Source organism: Mytilus galloprovincialis, chromosome 3 (genome assembly GCF_965363235.1).
Source record: "Mytilus galloprovincialis chromosome 3, xbMytGall1.hap1.1, whole genome shotgun sequence".
In the NCBI taxonomy this organism is placed as follows: Eukaryota; Metazoa; Mollusca; class Bivalvia; order Mytilida; family Mytilidae; genus Mytilus; species Mytilus galloprovincialis.
In genome coordinates this window covers 92,489,617-92,511,006 of record NC_134840.1, presented here as the reverse complement: position 1 = coordinate 92,511,006, position 21,390 = coordinate 92,489,617, and the positions used below count along the sequence as shown (strand labels likewise).

Sequence of the window (21,390 nt, the reverse complement as noted above, 5' to 3'; positions counted from 1 at the left end):
CCATTTCATTGACAAATCCCTAACACTTCTTCCAATCATTGCTAATAGGAAATCCAATAAGAAAAATCATCCAAATATTGACTAATATTTCAATAATCAATGATAATAGTATTCCAAAAATCTGATCAATTCTTTTTTTCATCCAATTTCAATTTGAACTATTAATTGTAGACATTTGACAGCTGTAAATATTGGTGGATATAGGGATATTGATGGAACCTCCTACTAAACAACTGACTACCAATCATACAGATCTCTAGATGTTTATACCAAGGATGCTACAATGCAGTAACACCTGTATGCATTGTTGTGTTCAGGAATTAACTCTATTGCAAGTAAGTTTCATCAATTAAACATAATATTACATATTCATTCTCCTTGCATTGATTATTATTACAAAGTTATAAATTGAAGAGATATATTTCATACAAAGTTGAAAATTTTAAGATATCGAAAAACTTTATGTGCTTATAGTTTTAAAATTCTGTCAAGCAGGTGAGTTGAAATTAATGAAAATATTTTTTTTTAATAACTTCTTAATATCAAATATTGATAATAAAACTTTAATAAAACTTTTTAAAATGAATTTAATTTGATATATTTTTTCAAGTTTTTGATTTGTTTTCACTATTTTGTTTTCCTGTAATTTGTTATGTCTAAAAACATTTTTATCTAGATCACAGATTTTCCAGCCATTTCTTTTTTTAAATAATGTTATTACTAGTAAGATATATTATGTTCTCTCAACACAGCATCTCAGCCTATATGTGCTGATGTAGCGCTAAACAGCCGCCTATCAATTATTCTTAAATGGGTACTTACTGAGTTTTAAATTTTATTGTTTGAACACAAGGAATGGCATTTACGTATTATGATATTAAATTGTAATTATAATAAAATTGAGAATGAAAATGGGGTATTTGTCAAAGAGACAACAACACGACCTGCAAAGAGCAACCAACAATATCCATCTTTCATTTAGATTACAGTTAATCAATCACATTTGAAATATCAAATTTAATTGCATATTGAATTTCATATATTGCATAACATTTTTGATACTCAAATAGAATTTTTAATGGTACACAAATTGTTTCCCTTCGTAATAACAGTGCCTAATTTCTGCAATTTTTAGAAAAATGGTTAATTGAATAAAATTGTGAATGGAAATGGGGAATGTGTCAAAGAGACAACAACCCGACCATAGAGAAGACAACATATTAGCTATAAATTATAAATGAAATTATAAAATATTAAAGTTCAAACTATAAGAGCATTTGAAATTGTCATCTTATGCTTCAAAAACTTCTCACTTCAATATGTATATCTCTATGCACCGTTTCAGAATATAAAAGACCATGAGTAATATCAGTATTCGTATGTACCAAAATGAAACTAACATTGCGTCATTGGTAGAATTTCCATAGTTTGGAAAGTTTTGGTTCATGTTTTTGAAATATTATCCAGAATTCATTAGATTCACCAAAATTATTAAAAAAAAATTATAGAAATAGAGACATTTTGCAGTAATCTGTTATCAGGTCTATAATCTACGAGAATAAGTTATGAAATTCTTGCCAACTCTTTGGTCAAATTATCCAATACACAGATATTTTTTTATCAATAAATCACAAATTAATGCGAGTAATGTAAATAACAGTCATATTTTTTCAACAAATTTCACTGACTATCTACCTGAATCCAGAAAACACCTTCTTTTCATTGATAAAAATAGCAAAGAACATAAAGCTGAACTTTTGCTCTTCAGACTGACAGCACATCATTTTGTTTATAAATATATGAATATAATCTCTAGTTCAACTTCTATGGACAGTGGTTGATCCAGAAATTTTCATAAGATGGGGCCAACTGACTGCCTAAGAGGGGTCCATCTCCAGTCATGTTTTAGTGATTCCCTATAAAATCAACAGAAATTTTCCCACAAAAGGGTTGCCAAAATCTGCCTCTGATGGATTCATTTATTTTCGTAGATACCAATTTTTGTGGATTTAGAAAACCAGCATTTTTTGTGGATAAATAGCTTTCACGGTCTGTATACAAAAATTAAGCCTATAAAAATGTTGTAATGGTTCACCAGAACCAACAAAATTCATGAAAACTGGTATCTCACAAATTGTAATGAATCCTTAGTAATTCTTTCATGGGCCCATTAGACCAAAAATTACTTAATGTAGACAAAAGTTTAGACCTTGAACGATTATTGTACAGTAATTAACTGACAACTTTGGAAATATCCTGGTCATGAAATAGTTCCTTGCTCTGGCTTCCTGGAAGTTCAACAACAGTAATTTGTTTGTAGAGAATTGTCGTTCTCGTTTTATTGAACATCAATTATTAAGTTTCACAATAACATATTTCACAATTATCAATTCTGATTCTTAGGTGGGTTATGTCAGTTCAGTATACTCTGTTGTCCCAAACTTAAACCATAGGTGAATAGTAAGTGATTTTGCTAATTCTCGTCAAAATGATTTTCAAAATGAGGAAAGTTTTACTGATCAATTGTGTCACTAAACTTTGTAAAAGTTCAAAATAAAATTTGACAAAATTCTACCAAGCAACTTATATATGACTGGTTTACAACCCTTTATAATTGAATAAATAGTTAAACAAGTTTTTTCAAATCTATATTTTTAGGATGGGTGGGGGTGCTGCACTTGCTTTCTGTTCAAATTTAAGAGAAACATGCAAGAATTTTCCCATTTTATTTCTGGTGTGTAATTTTTAGTGTTGGGCCTTGTTGAATAGTAACTTTTCTATTCCTTCAACAAAATTCCTTGAAAGTTAAACACTTATCAGGAACTTTAAGTTCTGTAAGCCAAACTAATTTTTACAACTTTTGTGTGTAGAAAAATATAGCTAAAATAAACTGTTGGAAAAAATGTCTAACTATATAGTCAGAAAAGATCGAAAAAAATATCTGCTAAGCTGGCTATAAAATAAGGAGATTTGGAATGTTTGTAAATGAGACAACTATCCACCAGAGACCATGTGACAAGAATGTAAACAACATACAAGGTCAATGTACAGCCAACAATGAGCAAAATCCAAACTATATAAAATAAGGTTTACAATTAATGAATAAGTAAGCAATAGTCAAAGAAGTGAAGACCTCTAAGTAAAACTGTAATAAAATGCCCAATACATTTATTTACGGTACTTCTCGGTGAGTTTTTATCTCTTTTTCACATTATTAAATCTGAACTTATAATCATCTAACGCTTGAATGTACTCTTGAACTATTTGACTATTAATATGGAAGATGTGAGGTGTGTTTCAATGAGACAGCAACCAAACAGCACAATGAAAACACATAAGGACATTGTACTTTAGTCTAATTATTATTCACAGTAATCATATCTATTTCTTTGGTTTCCTCCATTATAATACAATTAAAACAAACATTTAAAGCAGTCATCCCAAGTTCACAATGCATATGTCCTAACCTTGGGGCCTACCAACATGTAAGTCTAAGGTAAGGACTTTCTAAAGTTGGTAGATGGATAAATCATGGTTTTACCTTCAAAAGTCCAATGAATCCTTCAAATTTATGATTATTATAAAATTTAAATTTGTTAATTCACCTTTTTTTTAAATCTTATTTTTAATTACTGCTGTTGACAAAGTTTGTTCATTAATTTTTAAAACCGATTTTTTTTGCATACTTCTAATTCATAATAAAGTAATAATACATATATAAGTTTTCCCATACATATTACCAATATTGTAGATACAAAATTTATGACCATGCTGTTGTCTACAACATATACATTAATGCTTATAAAACTGATGATGGCACTTTTCAATAGACTAAAACTACAATACAAATTGCTTAAAAGGAAATCATTTTTACAGAACCGCTGTTTTTCCCCAGCGATTTCCTGTATATCTTGGACAATTTATAGGTCACATCAATCACACTATTTGCCTCTCCCAGAAAACAATTAGTGACGAGCCGGTAGCTTGTCGCGTTATATAATTCACTGAGTAGAACTTCCTGATGCCATGTAATACAAGCCAAGTTTACGTTACATCATGTGCTATAACATATCCTGTTTACCTGAGTGCTTAATTCCGCTGATTGGAAACTGTATCCATTGATAGAGATATAACCGCCAACGACTTTTTTATCTCGTTCTCCCAGATTTTATGATTTTCACATCAATGAATCAAATTAAATAAATGTAAAAGAATAAGGAAATAGTATATGGAATTAAATTGGTAAATCCTGAGCAACAATATTGATTAACAGTCATCAATAAATCTGCTTTTTTTACATTTTCCCTCCAAAATACTTTTTTCGTGAAATTTATCATTCTTGCCATAGTAAATATCCAAAATTACTAATTTTACTGCACCAGATGTGCATTGCAACAATAAATGTCTCTTAAGTGATGTTCAAAATCAAAAACCTAACACAAATATTGAGGAACTAATTTAATGAAAAGTATATAGACAAAAGCTAAAAGTATATCCAAACAATTTATAAGAGCTCTACATGAATGGAATACATGACCCAATTAAACAAGATCAAGGTATGGTAAAAGGAACATTAAATTGGCGTTCCTATATACCATTTCTATGGTTGAGAAATAACTACTTTAAAAATGTGCATGGAACCAAATACAGGATTTTCCACTGCTTTTATGTTAGGACCCTTAAAGTGCTGTACTTCCATAATTTCTGAGTAAACCTTTTAGGTTTATAGTAAATACTAAAATATATCAATTGGTGAAGGTTTCAAAAGTCAACAAATTCAAATCATTTTAATCATTAAGTCTCAGACTCATAGTCAAAGATCATGCTGAGTGCATTATTGTTTGATGGTTGCAGAATGTCAAGTGAAGCAAAATATTACATGCATATTATTGCATTCAATTGATTTATAGAGGAAAGTAGATTTATCAAAAAAAAGTGAGGATATTAGACTTCTGTTGAAGAAATAATTAATTGGGAAGGGTTAGAAAAACCAGCTCACAATTATAAGTCATCTGCCGAACTCTCAACAACTCTCTCATAACAGGCTCCATTTTGAAACTCTAATTGAAAATGATCGTGCTGGATGCATGATTCATTGCTGATTTCAAAATGACCAAAGGCACATATTTTGCATGTTCAGAATTGGAACAATCTAACTGTGCCTTCTTTACACATGACAAATACCTGATATTCACATGACAGTCACATGATACCTGCCGTCTGCAATTGAAAGTCCTTGAATGTATGTCCTTGATCTTTAAAGTGAAAGGTGAACCAACCTTTTAACACTGATTAGAAAATACAAATCTTAGATTTTTATTTACATTCACTTAAAAAATGATTACAAACTTAAACAAAATCTTTGAAATCCAAGAGATCTTGCTAATCATTTAATGACCTTGACAGCATAATCTTCAGTTGAAAAATAGCATTTTAATCTGAACTGTTTATTATATTATCAAATTTTCTCATTACCTTGCAAAATCTACTAATAGAATTATCAGTAACACAGAGGTGTTAACAAATTATGCGATATAAATGATAATTCAATCGCCATTCTTTTCCACTATAATAAAGAGCAACTTGTCCCATCTTGTTCCATTTTACATAGAATTAAAAGTATCAAAATATAAGCACTTAGAGAGGAAATAAAACATGAACTGTAAAGTCAATACCAAATTCTTGATACTCATTGAAAATAAACTTCTGAGATTGGAAAATAAAAATGTTAATGACTTCAACAGTCTCTGAGTAATTCAAAGTTTTATACATTTGGCAGCAAAAATCAGTGAAAATCAATATTTAATAAGTATTCCATTTGAATAAAAATTATAGGCATATCTCTGTTTTTTGTAAAAGAGTTTGATTAAAGCTGATTATATAGTATCAGTTTTTGTTCATTGTTGAAGGCAGTACTATAACCTACAGTTGCTTAAATCCCATGTCATTTGAACTTTGGTGGTAAAGTCATACAACATCTCCTTAACTTTATAAACTCAGGGGAAGTAACTTTCATAAAATGTCAGGTTTGTTATGCAAGGATGGAGTTGTATTAGAAACAGCTAATAAAAAAACCTTTCCAAAAAATATAACACCAGAATCATACTTCCTTTACAAAAATAGGTCAGAGACAAAAAACAAAATGAACTGTACAAAAATATAAGGAATCGATAACATACTTAGCTTAATGGAAAAATATTGCTACTCAATTAGGATTGGGTGCCATTATAAGACGACCTTGAGGTCAACACTATATCTTTAAGATAACCTCAGGTTATCTAGTACTTGTTAATATAGTCCATCAATTTGTGGCTTTTTTCTAATGATTAGTTCTTTTTCATCCATCAATTTCCATTAGGTAATACATCTCAATGAAGAGATATACAAAAACTAACAAGGTTTAGGGAGAAATTAGAGCACTACCGAGAGAATAAGGTTGTAGGGCCCTTAAATTAGGTCAATGGAGAAATGTGACCAAAATTTTAAATCTTGATAAATGATTTCTTGTGAAAATGTACTTGTAAAAAATATTAGGTATATCAACCATTCTAGTACAATAATTATTGTTAAATAATAATTTTTTCATGTAGCATTTTGAACTTCGTCATGAAAGCAGTATAAAAGTACATTTTAAATGAATCTCAAGATTCCATAAATAATATATGATTGTACATATTTTAAAGATAATGGATTGAGAGATATGTAAATAATCAGAATCTTATAATTAATAAGCATTTTTTGTGATAAATCTTACATTTCGGACATTTTTGCTATGTTACCAGAATACTGTATTTTTTTCATTTGAGAAAACCATGTCAATAATCCTATAAATCTAAAATAATTAGGTGTACTTTAACAGAAAATAGCATCTTGGTAGTTCCATTTGAAAAAGTATGCCAACCATTCATTACAATTACTGCTCAAGTTGTATCTTAATTAAAGCAATTCCAAAATTAATGTAAATTACTCTAAAATGACTCACAATGGTCACTCAATTTTATAAAAAATATAGAGCAAAATATTCTTGATCTACTTAATAAGTCATGTTCAAAAAAATAATTGGAATTTAGGAATATATTTGGATATAAAAATCATTTTCTGCAATAAAATGTTATTTTAATGGCAAAAGCACTGCCAATATGACAGCAAAACATTATTGTTAAGAGAGAGGTTTTAAATATCGTAGCTGAACATAAAAATCTCTCTTTTCAAGCAGCCTGAAATTCTTAAAATTGATCTAAAAACAGTTGTGAAAGAGCTTTACTTTTATGATTGCTAATGTTTAAAAATAAAACACCAATTGCTGGTTTTCAAAGACACAAAAGTTACCATTAATATTATCAAACAGTGCTCTATTTGTTTTTTATCAGGGACTAAGACAATAATAATGAAGTAATCAGTTTGAAGTCAAAAACAACAAGACTTTCACAAAACAATAGAACAATGTAAAATTTCCAATATTTGGTCCACTTTTACAGATAAAATTCTTAGAGAGAAATTAAGGTATATCCAGATTTCCATAAAACTGCTCTCAACTCTAACAGAGTTGCACTTTCCTGACATCAAAAAACAACTTGTAGAAATATATTAACAGGCTGACTTTTTGTATTATCTAAAGATCATTGAGTTCTAAAGAACCTGGCATTGTCATTATTATATAAGTGCATCAAGGTCTTTACAAATCAATTTTAATTGCAATTCTTGGCAACTGTTTAAAGAATTTAACCTGCTTTGTATATTTAAACCATCATTATCAAAGAAGTCAATGACAGCAGCACTATTGGTTCTGTTATTTGATATGAAAATTAGCAAACAACGTAAATTAACCATATTTTTCTAAAAACAAGTCCATCAAAAACCAGGTTCTCTAGAAGACCCTTCAAGAGAAACTGGTTTCAGTTCTAGCTCCACTTGTTACACCCATTGTGTCAATCTTGTTACACGAATTTAATTAAACACTATAGAAAATTGATAGATGTCTCTTGTCTAGGTCAGTTTGACTTTTGATAATATAAGGTGTTTCTTAGTACCTATCCCCAAGTCTTTTAAGCTAAGTGGTAGAATTAGCAGGGAACTGTACAACTTAAGAAAGATAATCATATCTAACCAAATGTTCAGTAACAAACATGTTAGCACAATGACACAATGAACATGTTAGCACAATGACACAATGAACATGTTAGCACAATGAACATGTCAGCACAATGAACATGTCAGCAGAATGATGACAGGAGTATATTTCCCTCCACACAGACATGTTAGCACAATGACACAATGAACATGTCAGCACAATTAACATGTCAGCAGAATGATGACAGGAGAATATTTCACTCCATACAGACATGTTAGCACAATGACACAATGAACATGTTAGCACAATGAACATCTCAGCAGAATGATGACAGGAGTATATTTCCCTCCACACAGACATGTTATGTAAAGTAACAAATGACATAAAGAGGCTAACATGTTTAACACCCCCCCCCCCCACCCACCCACACACACACACACACACACACACACACATTCTGTATGTATCACTGTGCCTGTTCCAAGTCAGGATCCTGTAATTCTTTTGTTGCTGTGTTACATATTTGTTTTTGTACATTTTTTTTTTTTTTTTGTGTACATTAATTAGGACGTTAGTTTTCTTGTTTGAATTGTTTTAAATTTGTGATTTCACAGCCTTTTATAGCTGACTATCCTGTATGGGCTTTGCTCATTGTTGAAGGCTGTACAGTGACCTATAGTTGTTAATTTCTGTGTCATTTGGTCTCTTGTGGAGAGTTGTCTCACTGGCAATCAATAAACCACATCTTCTTTTCTTTTCTTTATAACTTAACTTCTTTTATAAATACAGTTCTTATAATAAACAAACTTAAATTTCAATTCTCCTACTGCACCTTTGAATTCATTTAGTAAAAACAATTAGGGCAGCTTTACTGAGGCAAAATATTATTCATTAATTCCCTTAAGTAAACAAATCTTTTTTTCAATCATTCAGCTCCATAAATCATAAATTACTACAGTTGTACCATGAAATAATAATATAAATAGGCTTACAAGACAAAACTGTCATGAAAGAGAAAGGAATTAACCAAATTTCAAGTGTCAAAAGAAACTTCCACTGACAGTTTTATCTTTCTTTTATGATATGATCAATTGTGATATCAGGATTACAGTTTACTATCTGGAAAAAAAATAATATGTTGTTTACTTGTAAAGTTTTTAAATTCTTTAGCACATTTTTGGCTGCCATTTTTTTTAGGGGAATAACCCATATTAGGACTGACCTATATCTATTATATATAGTCATATCCTTTAAACCAAACCCACATTTCTTTCAAACCTCATTTTCTATTTCAGTGAGAATTACACTTCACTATCAATATACTATAAGAAATAACCATTTATCGGTAACGAACCCAACAATCGTAGAATTAAATACATTCATTTACGTTGTCTTTAACTCTATAGGAGAGACAATCAAGGGCTTTGTTACTACATTGCATATTCAACAATTACCTTAAAAATGTCAATAGTGACACAACAGTACAACAAATAGATTCATTGTCTAAACAAGGTTAAGTAGAGAGGAATATATTGGTTAGGTTACAAATAAACGCATACTTTCCTATAGAATCAATATTATTTTTTTAGAACTTGTTCTAAAGCTCATGTTTTCTAAACATTTGAATTAATAGTCCTTTTTCTTCATTATGGTTATTTTCTATTTCAACATTGTCAATTTAAGTTTTATGTCTTACATCTTATACTAACAACAAAACAACTTTGAAAAACTCAAAACAAACAGCCTTAAGACTCAAATACCACTTGTTTAAAAGTTGATAAATGACTCATGAATTCTTCATTAGTAAAAGTTTTGCCTGCAGAGCCAAATAAATGGTCAAACAAAAAAAGTCTGAACCAGGTGCTCCGCAGGGCGCAGCTTTATACGACCGCAGAGGTCGAACCCTGAACAGTTGGGGCAAGTATGGACAAAACATTCAAGCGTGATACAGCTCTGAATTTGGATTGTGATCAAATTTTTGACATTACAGGTTTTTTTTTACACAAAACCAAGGTCAAGATTTTACAAATCAATTAAAGATTTCTTCTTCAAACTTATTTAAATCTAAAATTAAATAGTTGACACAGCATAGGTTTCTGACACAGAATGAATGTGGTCTAATGAACTTAAAAATTTTTTTTTTTGCCTTTGAGCAATTCACTATGCTGTTGAATATTAATCCTCTCAAAAAAATGTTTGAAGAAATTTTCTTTTTATTCATGAAATCTGAAATGAGAAAAATTTACCCCCCCTTTTTTTTCACATCCCCGTTTCCCTTTTTCCAAAGCTGATATCAATTCAAATTTCTAATGGAGTTTGCAACAATAACTACTCTTTTAAATACATCATAAAATATTAAAATGTAAAATAAAGTGCTTGTTATCACTGAATGGTAAAGATTGGTTGGTAGTAAAAGTGAATATACATTGTTTATTGTATAAAACAATAAAAAAAACTTCATCAGCAACATTTTATATTAGCAAATTTCCAATGAAGTTATTTACATAAAGTTATTGGCAAATGAAAATAGAAAATGACATCATAGTCATGTCTGGCAAATGTCCAACATACATTATCTAAAAACATTTTAGATAAGATAAGGAAAAAAAGCTTCATCAGCAACATTTTATATTGGCAAATTTCCAATGAAGTTATTTACATAAAGTTATTGGCAAATAAAAATAGAAAATGACATCATAGTCATGTCTGGCAAATTTCCAACATATATTATCAACTACTATTCTATACAAAGAAAGATAACTCCAATTGAAAATTAATTGCTATTAATTAGATATTTCTTGCTATTGTGCAATACTGTGCAATTGAAAATTTCTTGCTATTGCACAATACTTGATATGGAATCCTGATTTGGACCAACTTGAAAACTGGGCCCATAATCAAAAATCAAAGTACATATTTAGATAAAGCATATCAAATAAGGCTTAAATTAAAATATTGTTTGTTTGCCCTTTACCGACCGACCCTATAAATTCTTTCCGCCTGAAAATCTTTTATTTGTATTTACCAGCAAGATTTTATTTTATTTTATTTTTTCGTTCCTACCAAAAATCTTATATTTGTATTTCCCGCTCAAAACTTTTTTTACCGGAATCCTCATGTTTTATCTTTAACGTATAAGGTCGAGTCCATTTGGTATCACGTGAGCGTTTGACATGAACACTTGCATTTGAAGTTTCAAAGCATTTGTTTGAAATCGATGTTGAACGCTTCCTGAAATCATGATATGACGTACGTTACTCTGTACCTTTATACTTGAAGAGCAGGGTTCATTTACAAAAAGGCTCGTTTGATACAAAATTATCAACGTGTGTACAAACTATTTTGTAAACGGACGTTGTATTCTATGTAAGGATGGCCTTTTGTGATCCGCAGATCAGGATGATTATGTTAACGATGCCGCTATATTATTAAATCTGACATGACCTAAAGGTGACAAAACCCTGTAAAGTGGAAAATATTTGGCAGTAAAATCGCCAAGTTTTCCATACAGATCATTTATAAATGGGATGTAAAATACGTGACAATTGAGTTTTAAGTCTTGGAACAATTTTTTTGGAAACAAAGGCACACACGAAATTTTAAACACTCTAGGGACTTTTTCTACTAATGTATGTCTGCCCGGACACATCTTACCAGTACAAAGTTATCTCTTACAGAAAACCTTTAGGTAAGAGTACAAGGTACCTAGAGTTTCTTGTGTACAATTTTGAAGTTAGTATGGCGTTCATTATCACTGAACTAGTATATATTTGTTTAGGGGCCAGTTGAAGGACGTCTCCGGGTGCAGGAATTTCTCGCTACATTGAAGACCTGTTGGTGACCTTCTGCTGTTGTTTTTTTCTATGGTCGGGTTGTTGTCTCTTTGGCTCATTCCCCATTTCCATTCTCAATTTTAGTACAGAATATTATAAAGTGCAAATTCAAACTCTTCAAAGTTCCAGGCATATAAACGTTGAAGATATGCAGCACAGCTCTATATTTTGATATTTGAAAACAAAATAGTACTATTAGTAGTGCATATGAATTATAGCTTCACATTCTACCTGATATTATTTTTCAAAACTAATTGTCCCAGAAAACTTATTTGCAAAAGCAAAACAGGCAAAAATGACATTATGCAGATTTTGTATCTATAAAATAAAATATTATACCTACCTGCCTACCTATGTCAAAAAATATACCGAGCCAATTTATTTTTTTTTTGGAAAAAAAATAAAATATTTTACCTACCCTGTTTCAAAACATAGGGTCGGAAAAGGGCAAACAAACAATATTTTAATTTAGGCCTAAGCCCAAGAATTTAAAATTGTTAAAATAAAACTTAGTTTAATTTTGGACCCTTTGGACCTTAATGTAGACCAATTTGAAAACTGGACTAAAAATTAAGAATCTACATACACAGTTAGATTTGGCATATCAAAGAACCCATTTATTCAATTTTTGATGAAATAAAACAAAGTTTAATTTTGGACCAACTTGAAAACTAGGCCAATAATTAAAAATCTAAGTACATTTTTAGATTCACCATATCAAAGAACCCCAAGGATTCAATTTTTGTTAAAATCAAACTAAGTTTAATTTTGGACCCTTTGGACCTTAATGTAGACCAATTTGAAAACTGGACCAAAAATTAAGAATCTACATACATAGTTAGATTCGGCATATCAAAGAACCCCAATTATTCAATTTTTGATGAAATCACACAAAGTTCAATTTTGGACCCTTTGGGCCCCTTATTCCTAAACTGTTGGGACCAAAACTCCCAAAATCAAACCCAACCTTCCTTTTATGGTCATAAACCTTGTGTTTAAATTTCATAGATTTCTATTTACTTATACTAAAGTTATGGTGCAAAAACCAAACATATTGCTTATTTGGGCCCCTTTTTGGCCCCTTATTCATAAACTGTTGTGACCTCAACTCCAAAAATCAATCCCAACCTTCCTTTTGTGGTCATAAACCTTGTGTTTAAATTTCATTGATTTCTATTTACTTATACTAAAGTTATTGTGCGAAAACCAAGAAAATGCTTATGTGGGCCCTTTTTTGGCCCCTAATTCCTAAACTGTTGGAACCAAAACTCCCAAAATCAATCCCAACCGTCCTTTTGTGGTCATAAACCTTGTGTCAAAATTTCTATTCACTTAAACTAAAGTTATAGTGCGAAAACCAAGAAAATGCTTATTTGGGCCCTTTTTGGCCCCTAATTCCTAAAATGTTAGGACCAAAACTCCCAAAATCAATCCCAACCTTCCTTTTGTGGTCATAAACCTTGTGACGCCAACGTGATAGCAATATACGACCAAAAAATTAAAATTTTTGCGGTTGTATAAAAACTCAAAACAAGCTTAAGACTTAAATACCACTTGTTTCAAAGTTGATAAATGTCTCCAGAGTTCTTCATTAGTAAAAGTCTTGCTTGCAGAAGCCAAATAAATGGTCAAAGACCTTATTATAATAGACTACCCCTATCTGTTATGTCACTCAAATTGCTTTAATTAGAAGTTTGATATATTACTCCAAGTCAAAGAGTTTGCCTTACAGGAGCTTAAGGTCAAAGACTCCATGAGGCTTTAGAACTATCACATAGACCTCACATTTAAAAATCATCTTGACATAATAAAACAATAAAACTGTAATTGTATCAGATTTTACCTGGTGCTTCCGTAATTACCTGTCTCAAAATCACATTTATCACTGCAAATATTCAGTACAATTCAATGATAGCTGATCATCTAATGTAATTACGATTTTATTATTAGCGAAAAAAATTACTCTTCAAAAGTAGCAGCTCGTTTTGTATGGATTACCACTAAGATCAAATAATTTGGTGTGCATTATAAAACAATTAACCACAGCTTAGAGATCACTGATGTTTTCTATTATACAGTTATAAAATATATACTAGCATTTTTTCTGATTATAAATCAAACTGTTTAGACGGAAGAAAATCTGTCTGTAGGTGGCTTGTTTATCAGAAAATCGTAACTGTCGTTCAATCAAATCGTTAGCCTTTTAATCTGAAAATAGCAACAAACTTTAGATATTGTATTCAGCTATCAATTACAAACAATAAATATTTTCACTTGAGTATTTGAAACCTTAAGAACTGAACTGGATAATTGGCAACTTATTTTGTCAGGTTTGCCATTTCCGTAGAAAAACCTGCTTGTAAGATGAACTGTTGTAAAGTTGATGACCGACTGCTCTCTTGTCTGTCATTTAGGGAATTATAGAGCTATAATACAGTCATATGATATGTGAAAAGTGACTAAGCATTATGAGTTCTGAAATGTTGTATTTTATTGTTTTCTACTAAATGCATAGAAGGTTAAGCAACAGTTTCTTGGTATTAAAACAAAGATAATACCTACTTAACAGTACAATTATACCCATAAAATAAGGGACAATAGTTATTGGTACGGAAGACATTGTCCTTGGGAAATCAGGGATGAGTGAAATTAAGAATAAGACACAAATCCAAATGCTGGACTTACAACTAAAGATATTACTGCCTCGGGAAATATAAAATATATACACAATTGTAATTAGAAAATTGATCACAGTGATTGATATCTAGGAAAGCATTTAAATGACACGTTTATATGCCAAATCATTTACAAAATGGCAGGCTTTGGGAGTGTTATATAAAGGTCAACATTTTTTTTTCTTCATTTTTTTACCAAAATTGGTACTAGCAAAATGTTTGTTGTTGCAGAATCTACATTTGTTCCTTTCCTTTAAGATTCAAGTTGTAAGACATTGAGAATAATGTATTGTAATTGCCAATGAGACACTTCTCTCCATCAGAGACCAAATGACGTAGAAGTATAAACAACTAAAGGTCACTGTACACTGTATAGCCTCCAACAATGAACAAAATTCATAGGTCACTGTACAGCCTCAAACAATGAAAAACTCATAGGTCACTCTACATTCTCCACAATGAACAGCTTTCTCAATAGCAAAAAACCCTATAAAAAACTGTTAAAAATAGAGGAATACACCAAAGACACAGGGACACATTCTACTGCACCGACACAGCACGAGCAACAAAGCTCGCATTTTGATCTTTGTTAGACAATAACATTATATAATATATGTGACATGATAGGAGATTTAAAAAGTTTCCATAGCAATACAAAATAAAACAAAGGTGACTTTTTCACACTAAAGAATATTTAAAATGAATTCCAATCCAATAAAGAAAGAAAGCCATATCTGGCAACAGCAGAAAATTGGTATTGTATAAATCTCCTTACAGAAGAATACACTAATAGGGCTTCCACTGTTGGTAATCGTTAAAGAAACAATATCTCATGATTCAAAAGTGCTTAAGAAGAGGAATATTAAGGATTCTATTTCACCAATAATCAATTCAAAGACAATTAAATGGTTTCTAGTGCAACATGATACAACTGCACCATATCAATAAACAGAAGTTTAACAAGTATATATATTAAAAGTGAGTGACATTTGTACTTTATACTGTAAAGTGTAGAACACAGCATGTGCTTAAAGTCACAGTTATATGCTGGAAACATTCCCTTTTCTGATAGGGGAGGTGAAGTTCACTAGTGAGCAAAAGGAAAACTTTATGGTCTCAAAAGGGACATTTAAAAAGGGACGAAAGATACCAAAGGGACAGTCAAACTCATAAATCTAAAACAAACTGACAACGCCATGGCTAAAAATGAAAAACACAAACAAACAACAGCACACACGACACAACATAGAAAACTAAAGAATAAACAACACGAACCCCACCAAAAAACTAGGGGTGATCTCAGGTGCTCCGGAAGGGTAAAAAGATCCTGCTCCACATGCGGCACCCGTCGTGTTGCTTATGTGATAACAAATCCGGTAAATAGTCTAATTCGGTAGGTCACATTCAGGAAAGGGAAGGGGATTGTAGTTACGACGTAAGGAACATATCCGATATCATTTGTGATACGGTTATTTCATAACGATCAACCTACTCGTGATGGCGTCCGTAAAATTTACGAAGGGATGATTTCAACTTCACCATTTGGAACTCTTGGTTTAATAGCTTCCTTGTGAGCAGCAACCCTCTATCAAGAAAATCATGATAGGAAATGCAAGCACCGGAATATCGTATCAAATGGGAGATATATACCCCGTATGCAGGTGCTGCTGGAATGTTGCTACTTAGAAATGGAAAGTTCACAATTGGAAAGCTGAAATCATCTCTTTTGTCGTAAAGTTTTGTTTTCAACCGACCCTCGTTAAAGAAACTGTTGAGTCTACTAAACCCTTAAATATCAAAAATAATAAACTTTATTTAGAGCTATATAAAAATCATTTTATTTTCCAAATCGGGCTAAGAAAAAATGGTTGCTTGATTCAAAATGTTTCTTTCTGTACTTATATAAGCTGAAATCTTAAGAATTTTTCTTTAAAAAAATCACAATCTTCTTTATTTCTCTTAAACTTTATATTATTTTTCTCCAACTGCTCTTTTTTAAATCTTAATTAAAAGGCGCAGGGGTTATTTGTAGCTTGAGGAAATGCTCTTCAAATGTAATTGTATTGTACAGCTCAGCTGTATTCTTAATTTCATTTATTTTATTTTCTATATCAACAAATATGAGATGATCTTTTTTTTAATTTAAATTTGAAATCTGATTTTGATAGTGTTTTTTTCATGCATGTATTTCTCTGCCTCATGCAAACAGCACAAAGACATAAATCTGAAAGGGGTTTGAACAATACTTCAGTATATATCTACTAATTTTCTAATCTTTTTACGTACTTTCATGAGTAGAAAAATTAAGTGAGATCCAATAACAAAACTCTATAGAAAAAGATGGAGTACAAATTATTTCTGAAGCTAGACATCTATTCCAGTACAAAATTTGACAAATTCCAAAAGTATTGGGTAACTTGGTTAATATTTCTACACTCCGTATTCAATTTACAAGTGATTACAAGACCTGGCATTGTGTTTATTCATAGTCCTGTCATGTACATGGACTTGTACACATTTATACATAAACTATAATGCTTTAATTTAAATTAATCATTGATTTTTGTTCAGTACAAGATAACATGTGTTAATGTGAATTTTCATTAAAAAGTATTTTAGTATAAGAGTTGTTCTCCAGGTTAATTGTTTTTCCTGTGTAAAAAGCTACTTTTAATCACTTCATTTCATCTTTAAGGTGTTTAGAGCAGAACTAATTATATTATTTTCCTGTAAAAAAATGCACCATAACATTTTTTTTTCTTTACAAGGAAATTACGTTTTCTAGTGTACTGTTATTTTAGCCATGTGTATTGACAAGTTTACATACTTGTTTTTTACAAGTAATTAAAAAATCATCAAATGAAGGAAATTGAAAAGATGCTGAACATCCAAGCAATTTGTTTAAACTGTATCTGATCATGATTGAAACATGATAAAAACAAAGATGATTTGACAAACAACCATATTTTATACTGCTCATGATTTTTTTCCTTCTTACCGACACTCTCAGAAAAAGTTCAGACTGCAAGAATCATGTAAAACTTAATTAAGTCTTCTACATGCATAAAAAGAATGTGTTGGAAAGATATCAATGAGCCAGAAACCAAACAACAAAAGTAACCAAAAGACAAATATTAGACAAAGTAATGATAAAAGTTTCCCTTGACCTTAGGTGTTAGAGAGACCTAGGTAATACTCAATGAAAATCTGAACTGAAGTTTATAATAAAACTTGAATGAGAAATGCAATCCATAATTACATAAATTCATATGAATTTGTATGACAACATGTGAACTGAAATGATCTTGATAGTACAAAAGCCTATTAAAGCTTCTCTGAATTTCTTGCAAAAAAATTAAGTACCTTTCATAAAAAAAAAAAGAAATGCAAATTTCTCTTACTATTTTTACCCAATTCAATATTTATTGAGTTATGTTTTAAATTTTTTTAAACTTCTTTTGAAACAATATGAATAATTGCCTATTAGTTGCTAAAAAATATTACATCAATAGTAATAGATCTAATTGTATGAATGCAAATATAAAAGTAATACAAAAAAGTCTGGCAGTTAGTTATATTAATAAATAAAGCATCTTATGTTTACTTTAAAGGTTAATGCCAGCTGAAATACTGTCCCACGATAAAAGAAAAAAGGATAGAACACAATCCCATAAAATTAGAAAGAATGTTTCACGATCAAAGATCACACATTGATTTACGGATAAAATATGTAACATCATTTGAACATTATTAACCAATGAATTGGAAAAATTTTCTTCATTCGGAACAACTAGTATTAAGTCCCACATATGTCAAGCTGTTGGTTACCATTTACGAGTTTTTAGTGACAATAAAAAATTAACGTCAAAATTCAAAATCAATATTAGAGGGTGTGACAATCAAATGAACATCTGACCAATACTTAGAAAAGGCGTTTAATACTTAATTCTCAACTTAGCTGTGTTTGATCATTATTTCAAAACTTGCTAATGTGAGAGACTTAATTTTATTTCTCAATTTTTAAGGTAAAGTTTTTATTTTTTTTACAATTAATACAACGTTATGATTTTGCAATACACACATGTTCATAAACTTGCTAATGAAAGAGACATGAAATTTATTTCTCAATTTTTAAGATTAAAGTTTTTAAAAATTTTACAATTTATATAATGGGATATTGAATTGATGATTTTTCAATCAGCACATGTTCTTAACGGAAAATTTCAATGCAAAGTAGGTGTATTTTAATGTTTTCTCATGTTTGTTTTTCTTTTTTTGTCAGCTTTTTATCAGCAATCTGTTAAAAAAATAATTAGGATTACCTGTAATTCATATTTGAATTAAAAACATTTATATAATTGCTAATATGATGAGGCTGCAATAAGAGCTCCTGTTCATAATTCAGTAATAAGTGATTTTACTCTTATTTGGGAATCAAATTATTTGTACTTATGCGTTTTATCAATGAAAACACTTTCTGTTTGACAGAATAAATACATATTTCAACAATGATAAAGAACTTTTCTATGAAACATGTATTTCACACATCCATTCAAATCATACCTAGGATATCTTATTTCAACAAGATTTAACTGTACAATGATATGTAGGGATAAGGATTTAAATAAGAGCACGGCTCTTGTTTCCTAATCCTAATTCTAGAATTACTTGTATATTTCGTATGTATTTATTCTTGTAGTCATATGTAACGGACTCTTTCATAAAATATGTTAACACTGGTACAATAATAGAATTGTTACAGGGATTACAACCTCCTATGAATTTCATTGACTAATACGTCCGACTTAGTAAAACAACTGATACTTATTGTTTTTCATTTATTTTCAGAAGACAATGGTTTTGAGTAAGAGAAGCATGAAAGGCTTCGGCTCAGGATTATAGATTTTCGACAAGACATTTTTAATTACGGTATTATTAAACAACATGTCAGGTTGAACCAGCTGGTACATGGAGTTATTAAAAAATATAAATCGCAATTAAAAAAACTTTTGTTATTTGAATTATTCAGATGGGACATTTCTGGACATATTATGAAATGGAAAATCTAACGGAGGAAGATTATGCCGATGAAATGATGAAAATAATGGACGAATTCAAAAACATTTCTAATGATGTAAAGGATAATAATGTCTTAGAAGAAAAAGCGTGGAGGATATTTATCATTACTTTATATGCTGTTGTGATTGTAGTTGGATTTGTTAAAAACCTTGTTGTGTTTACTGTTATTATAAAAAGTAAACAACTCCATACTGTGACAAATATTTTTATTGCTACACTAGCATTATCAGACATCATGTTGTGTGTATTCAATCTACCATTCCAGCTTCATTATCAAATGACTTCCTATTGGTCTTTTGGAAGAGTCTTGTGCCACACGATTATGCCACTATTTGCCGTTCCGATTTTTGTCTCCACGGCAGCAATGCTGATGATAGCTATTGACAGATATATGTTAATCGTGTATCCATTCATGGACAGAATGACCAACAAAACAGCAATAATTATCGTAATTTTAATTGTTGTCTTGACGATTTGTTTTGCAATTCCTTCAATTTTACATATGCAGCTGCATGAAGTTGATATACCTGAAGTAAACTATCACAGTAGCCAGTGTATAGAAAACTGGCCATCATCGAGTCGCACAGAACAGTTTTTATACAGTACTGGTGTCTTCGTTGTACAGTTCGCCATTCCATTAATAATCATTGCGATTCTGTACTTTAGAATTTTTCTTGTGTTGAAAAACAGACCAAATAAAAGACATGATGTTATGAGGAATCAAAAGACAAACAAAATATTAGTAGCCATTGTTTTATTATTCACAATCTTTTGGTTACCATGGAACTTGTTTGGATTAATTTTAAGTTTTAAAAGTACGTCAATATTAAATTCATCTTTTAAGCCTTATATAAATGTGACAGATTTACTGCTGAAAATAATAGCCATGAGCACGGCGTGTGTGAATCCTTATTTATACGGTTGGTTAAACGACAATTTTCGTAAAGGATTGGAAAATATGTTTCATGGACGTTGTAAATTAAAACAATTCCAAAGATGCAGTAATGGAGTGACAATGCATAACCCTTCTAGGACAATAGATGTGGGATTAACGACAGCTTTGTGAAATATTATATTGCTCTAAAAAACTATCAATGAGTTTATCAAACGGTGACATCTGTGATGTAGAGGATATTTGCAATGGTTGTAAATATTACATTTCTGGTACTCAAGTTATTTTTTCATTAAATATATATAAAATTATTGAGTTTGTATAAATACTACAGAATGGCATAAAGTTTCAATATTGATACAGTAATTAAATTACATATATTAGTTGGTTATTCAATGCCACAAAACATAATATCCAATAAAAGGAATATTTTTGATTGATAAGTTACACCCTTTCTTCAATTCATGAATTTAAACTCCCATGAACCAATGTTAATTAAGGCAACACAGAAACTAAATATACACATAAATCCCAGTATTATAACAAACCATTAGAGCAAAATATACCAATTACTTGTAGAGTGGGGCCACAAATTGCCAGGGACACAATTTCGCCGTTTTACGATTTTGAGGTGTAAAAACTTCAAAGGATGGCTGAAATGGAAGAAATGTGCCTATAAATTATAATTTTATAACAAATAGGATTATTTTTTAAACTTCAACAAAATTGCGGCACTTAATGCAAAGGGCGGAAAACAAACACCAATTTTCAGACAATTTCCTGATTGAAAAACACGATTTTCAAAGAAGTTTTTCTTTGTAATCTTTTGACGAATTGGCC

The 21,390-nt window shown here is 30.4% G+C and overlaps 2 protein-coding genes across 4 annotated transcripts in view; one reads left to right on the top strand and one right to left on the bottom strand.

Moving 5' to 3' along the window:
- LOC143069397 (cleavage and polyadenylation specificity factor subunit 2-like) overlaps window positions 1-21,390 on the bottom strand; it is a 178,460-nt gene that overhangs the window by 109,391 nt on the left and 47,679 nt on the right. The gene's annotated exons all lie outside the window — the stretch shown is intronic.
- Window positions 114-20,861, top strand: LOC143069395 (neuropeptide F receptor-like). 3 transcript variants are annotated; one of them, XM_076244011.1, is made up of 2 exons: window positions 114-335; window positions 19,428-20,861. In XM_076244011.1, the coding sequence occupies exon 2, from the start codon at window positions 19,609-19,611 to the stop codon at window positions 20,722-20,724; it is 1,116 nt and encodes a 371-aa protein (XP_076100126.1). In that variant the 5' UTR covers window positions 114-335; window positions 19,428-19,608; the 3' UTR covers window positions 20,725-20,861. The 3 variants fall into 3 exon arrangements, with proteins under 3 accessions (XP_076100126.1, XP_076100125.1, XP_076100127.1); XM_076244010.1 differs by lacking the exon at window positions 114-335 and adding an exon at window positions 18,562-18,604; XM_076244012.1 differs by lacking the exon at window positions 114-335 and adding an exon at window positions 18,680-18,812.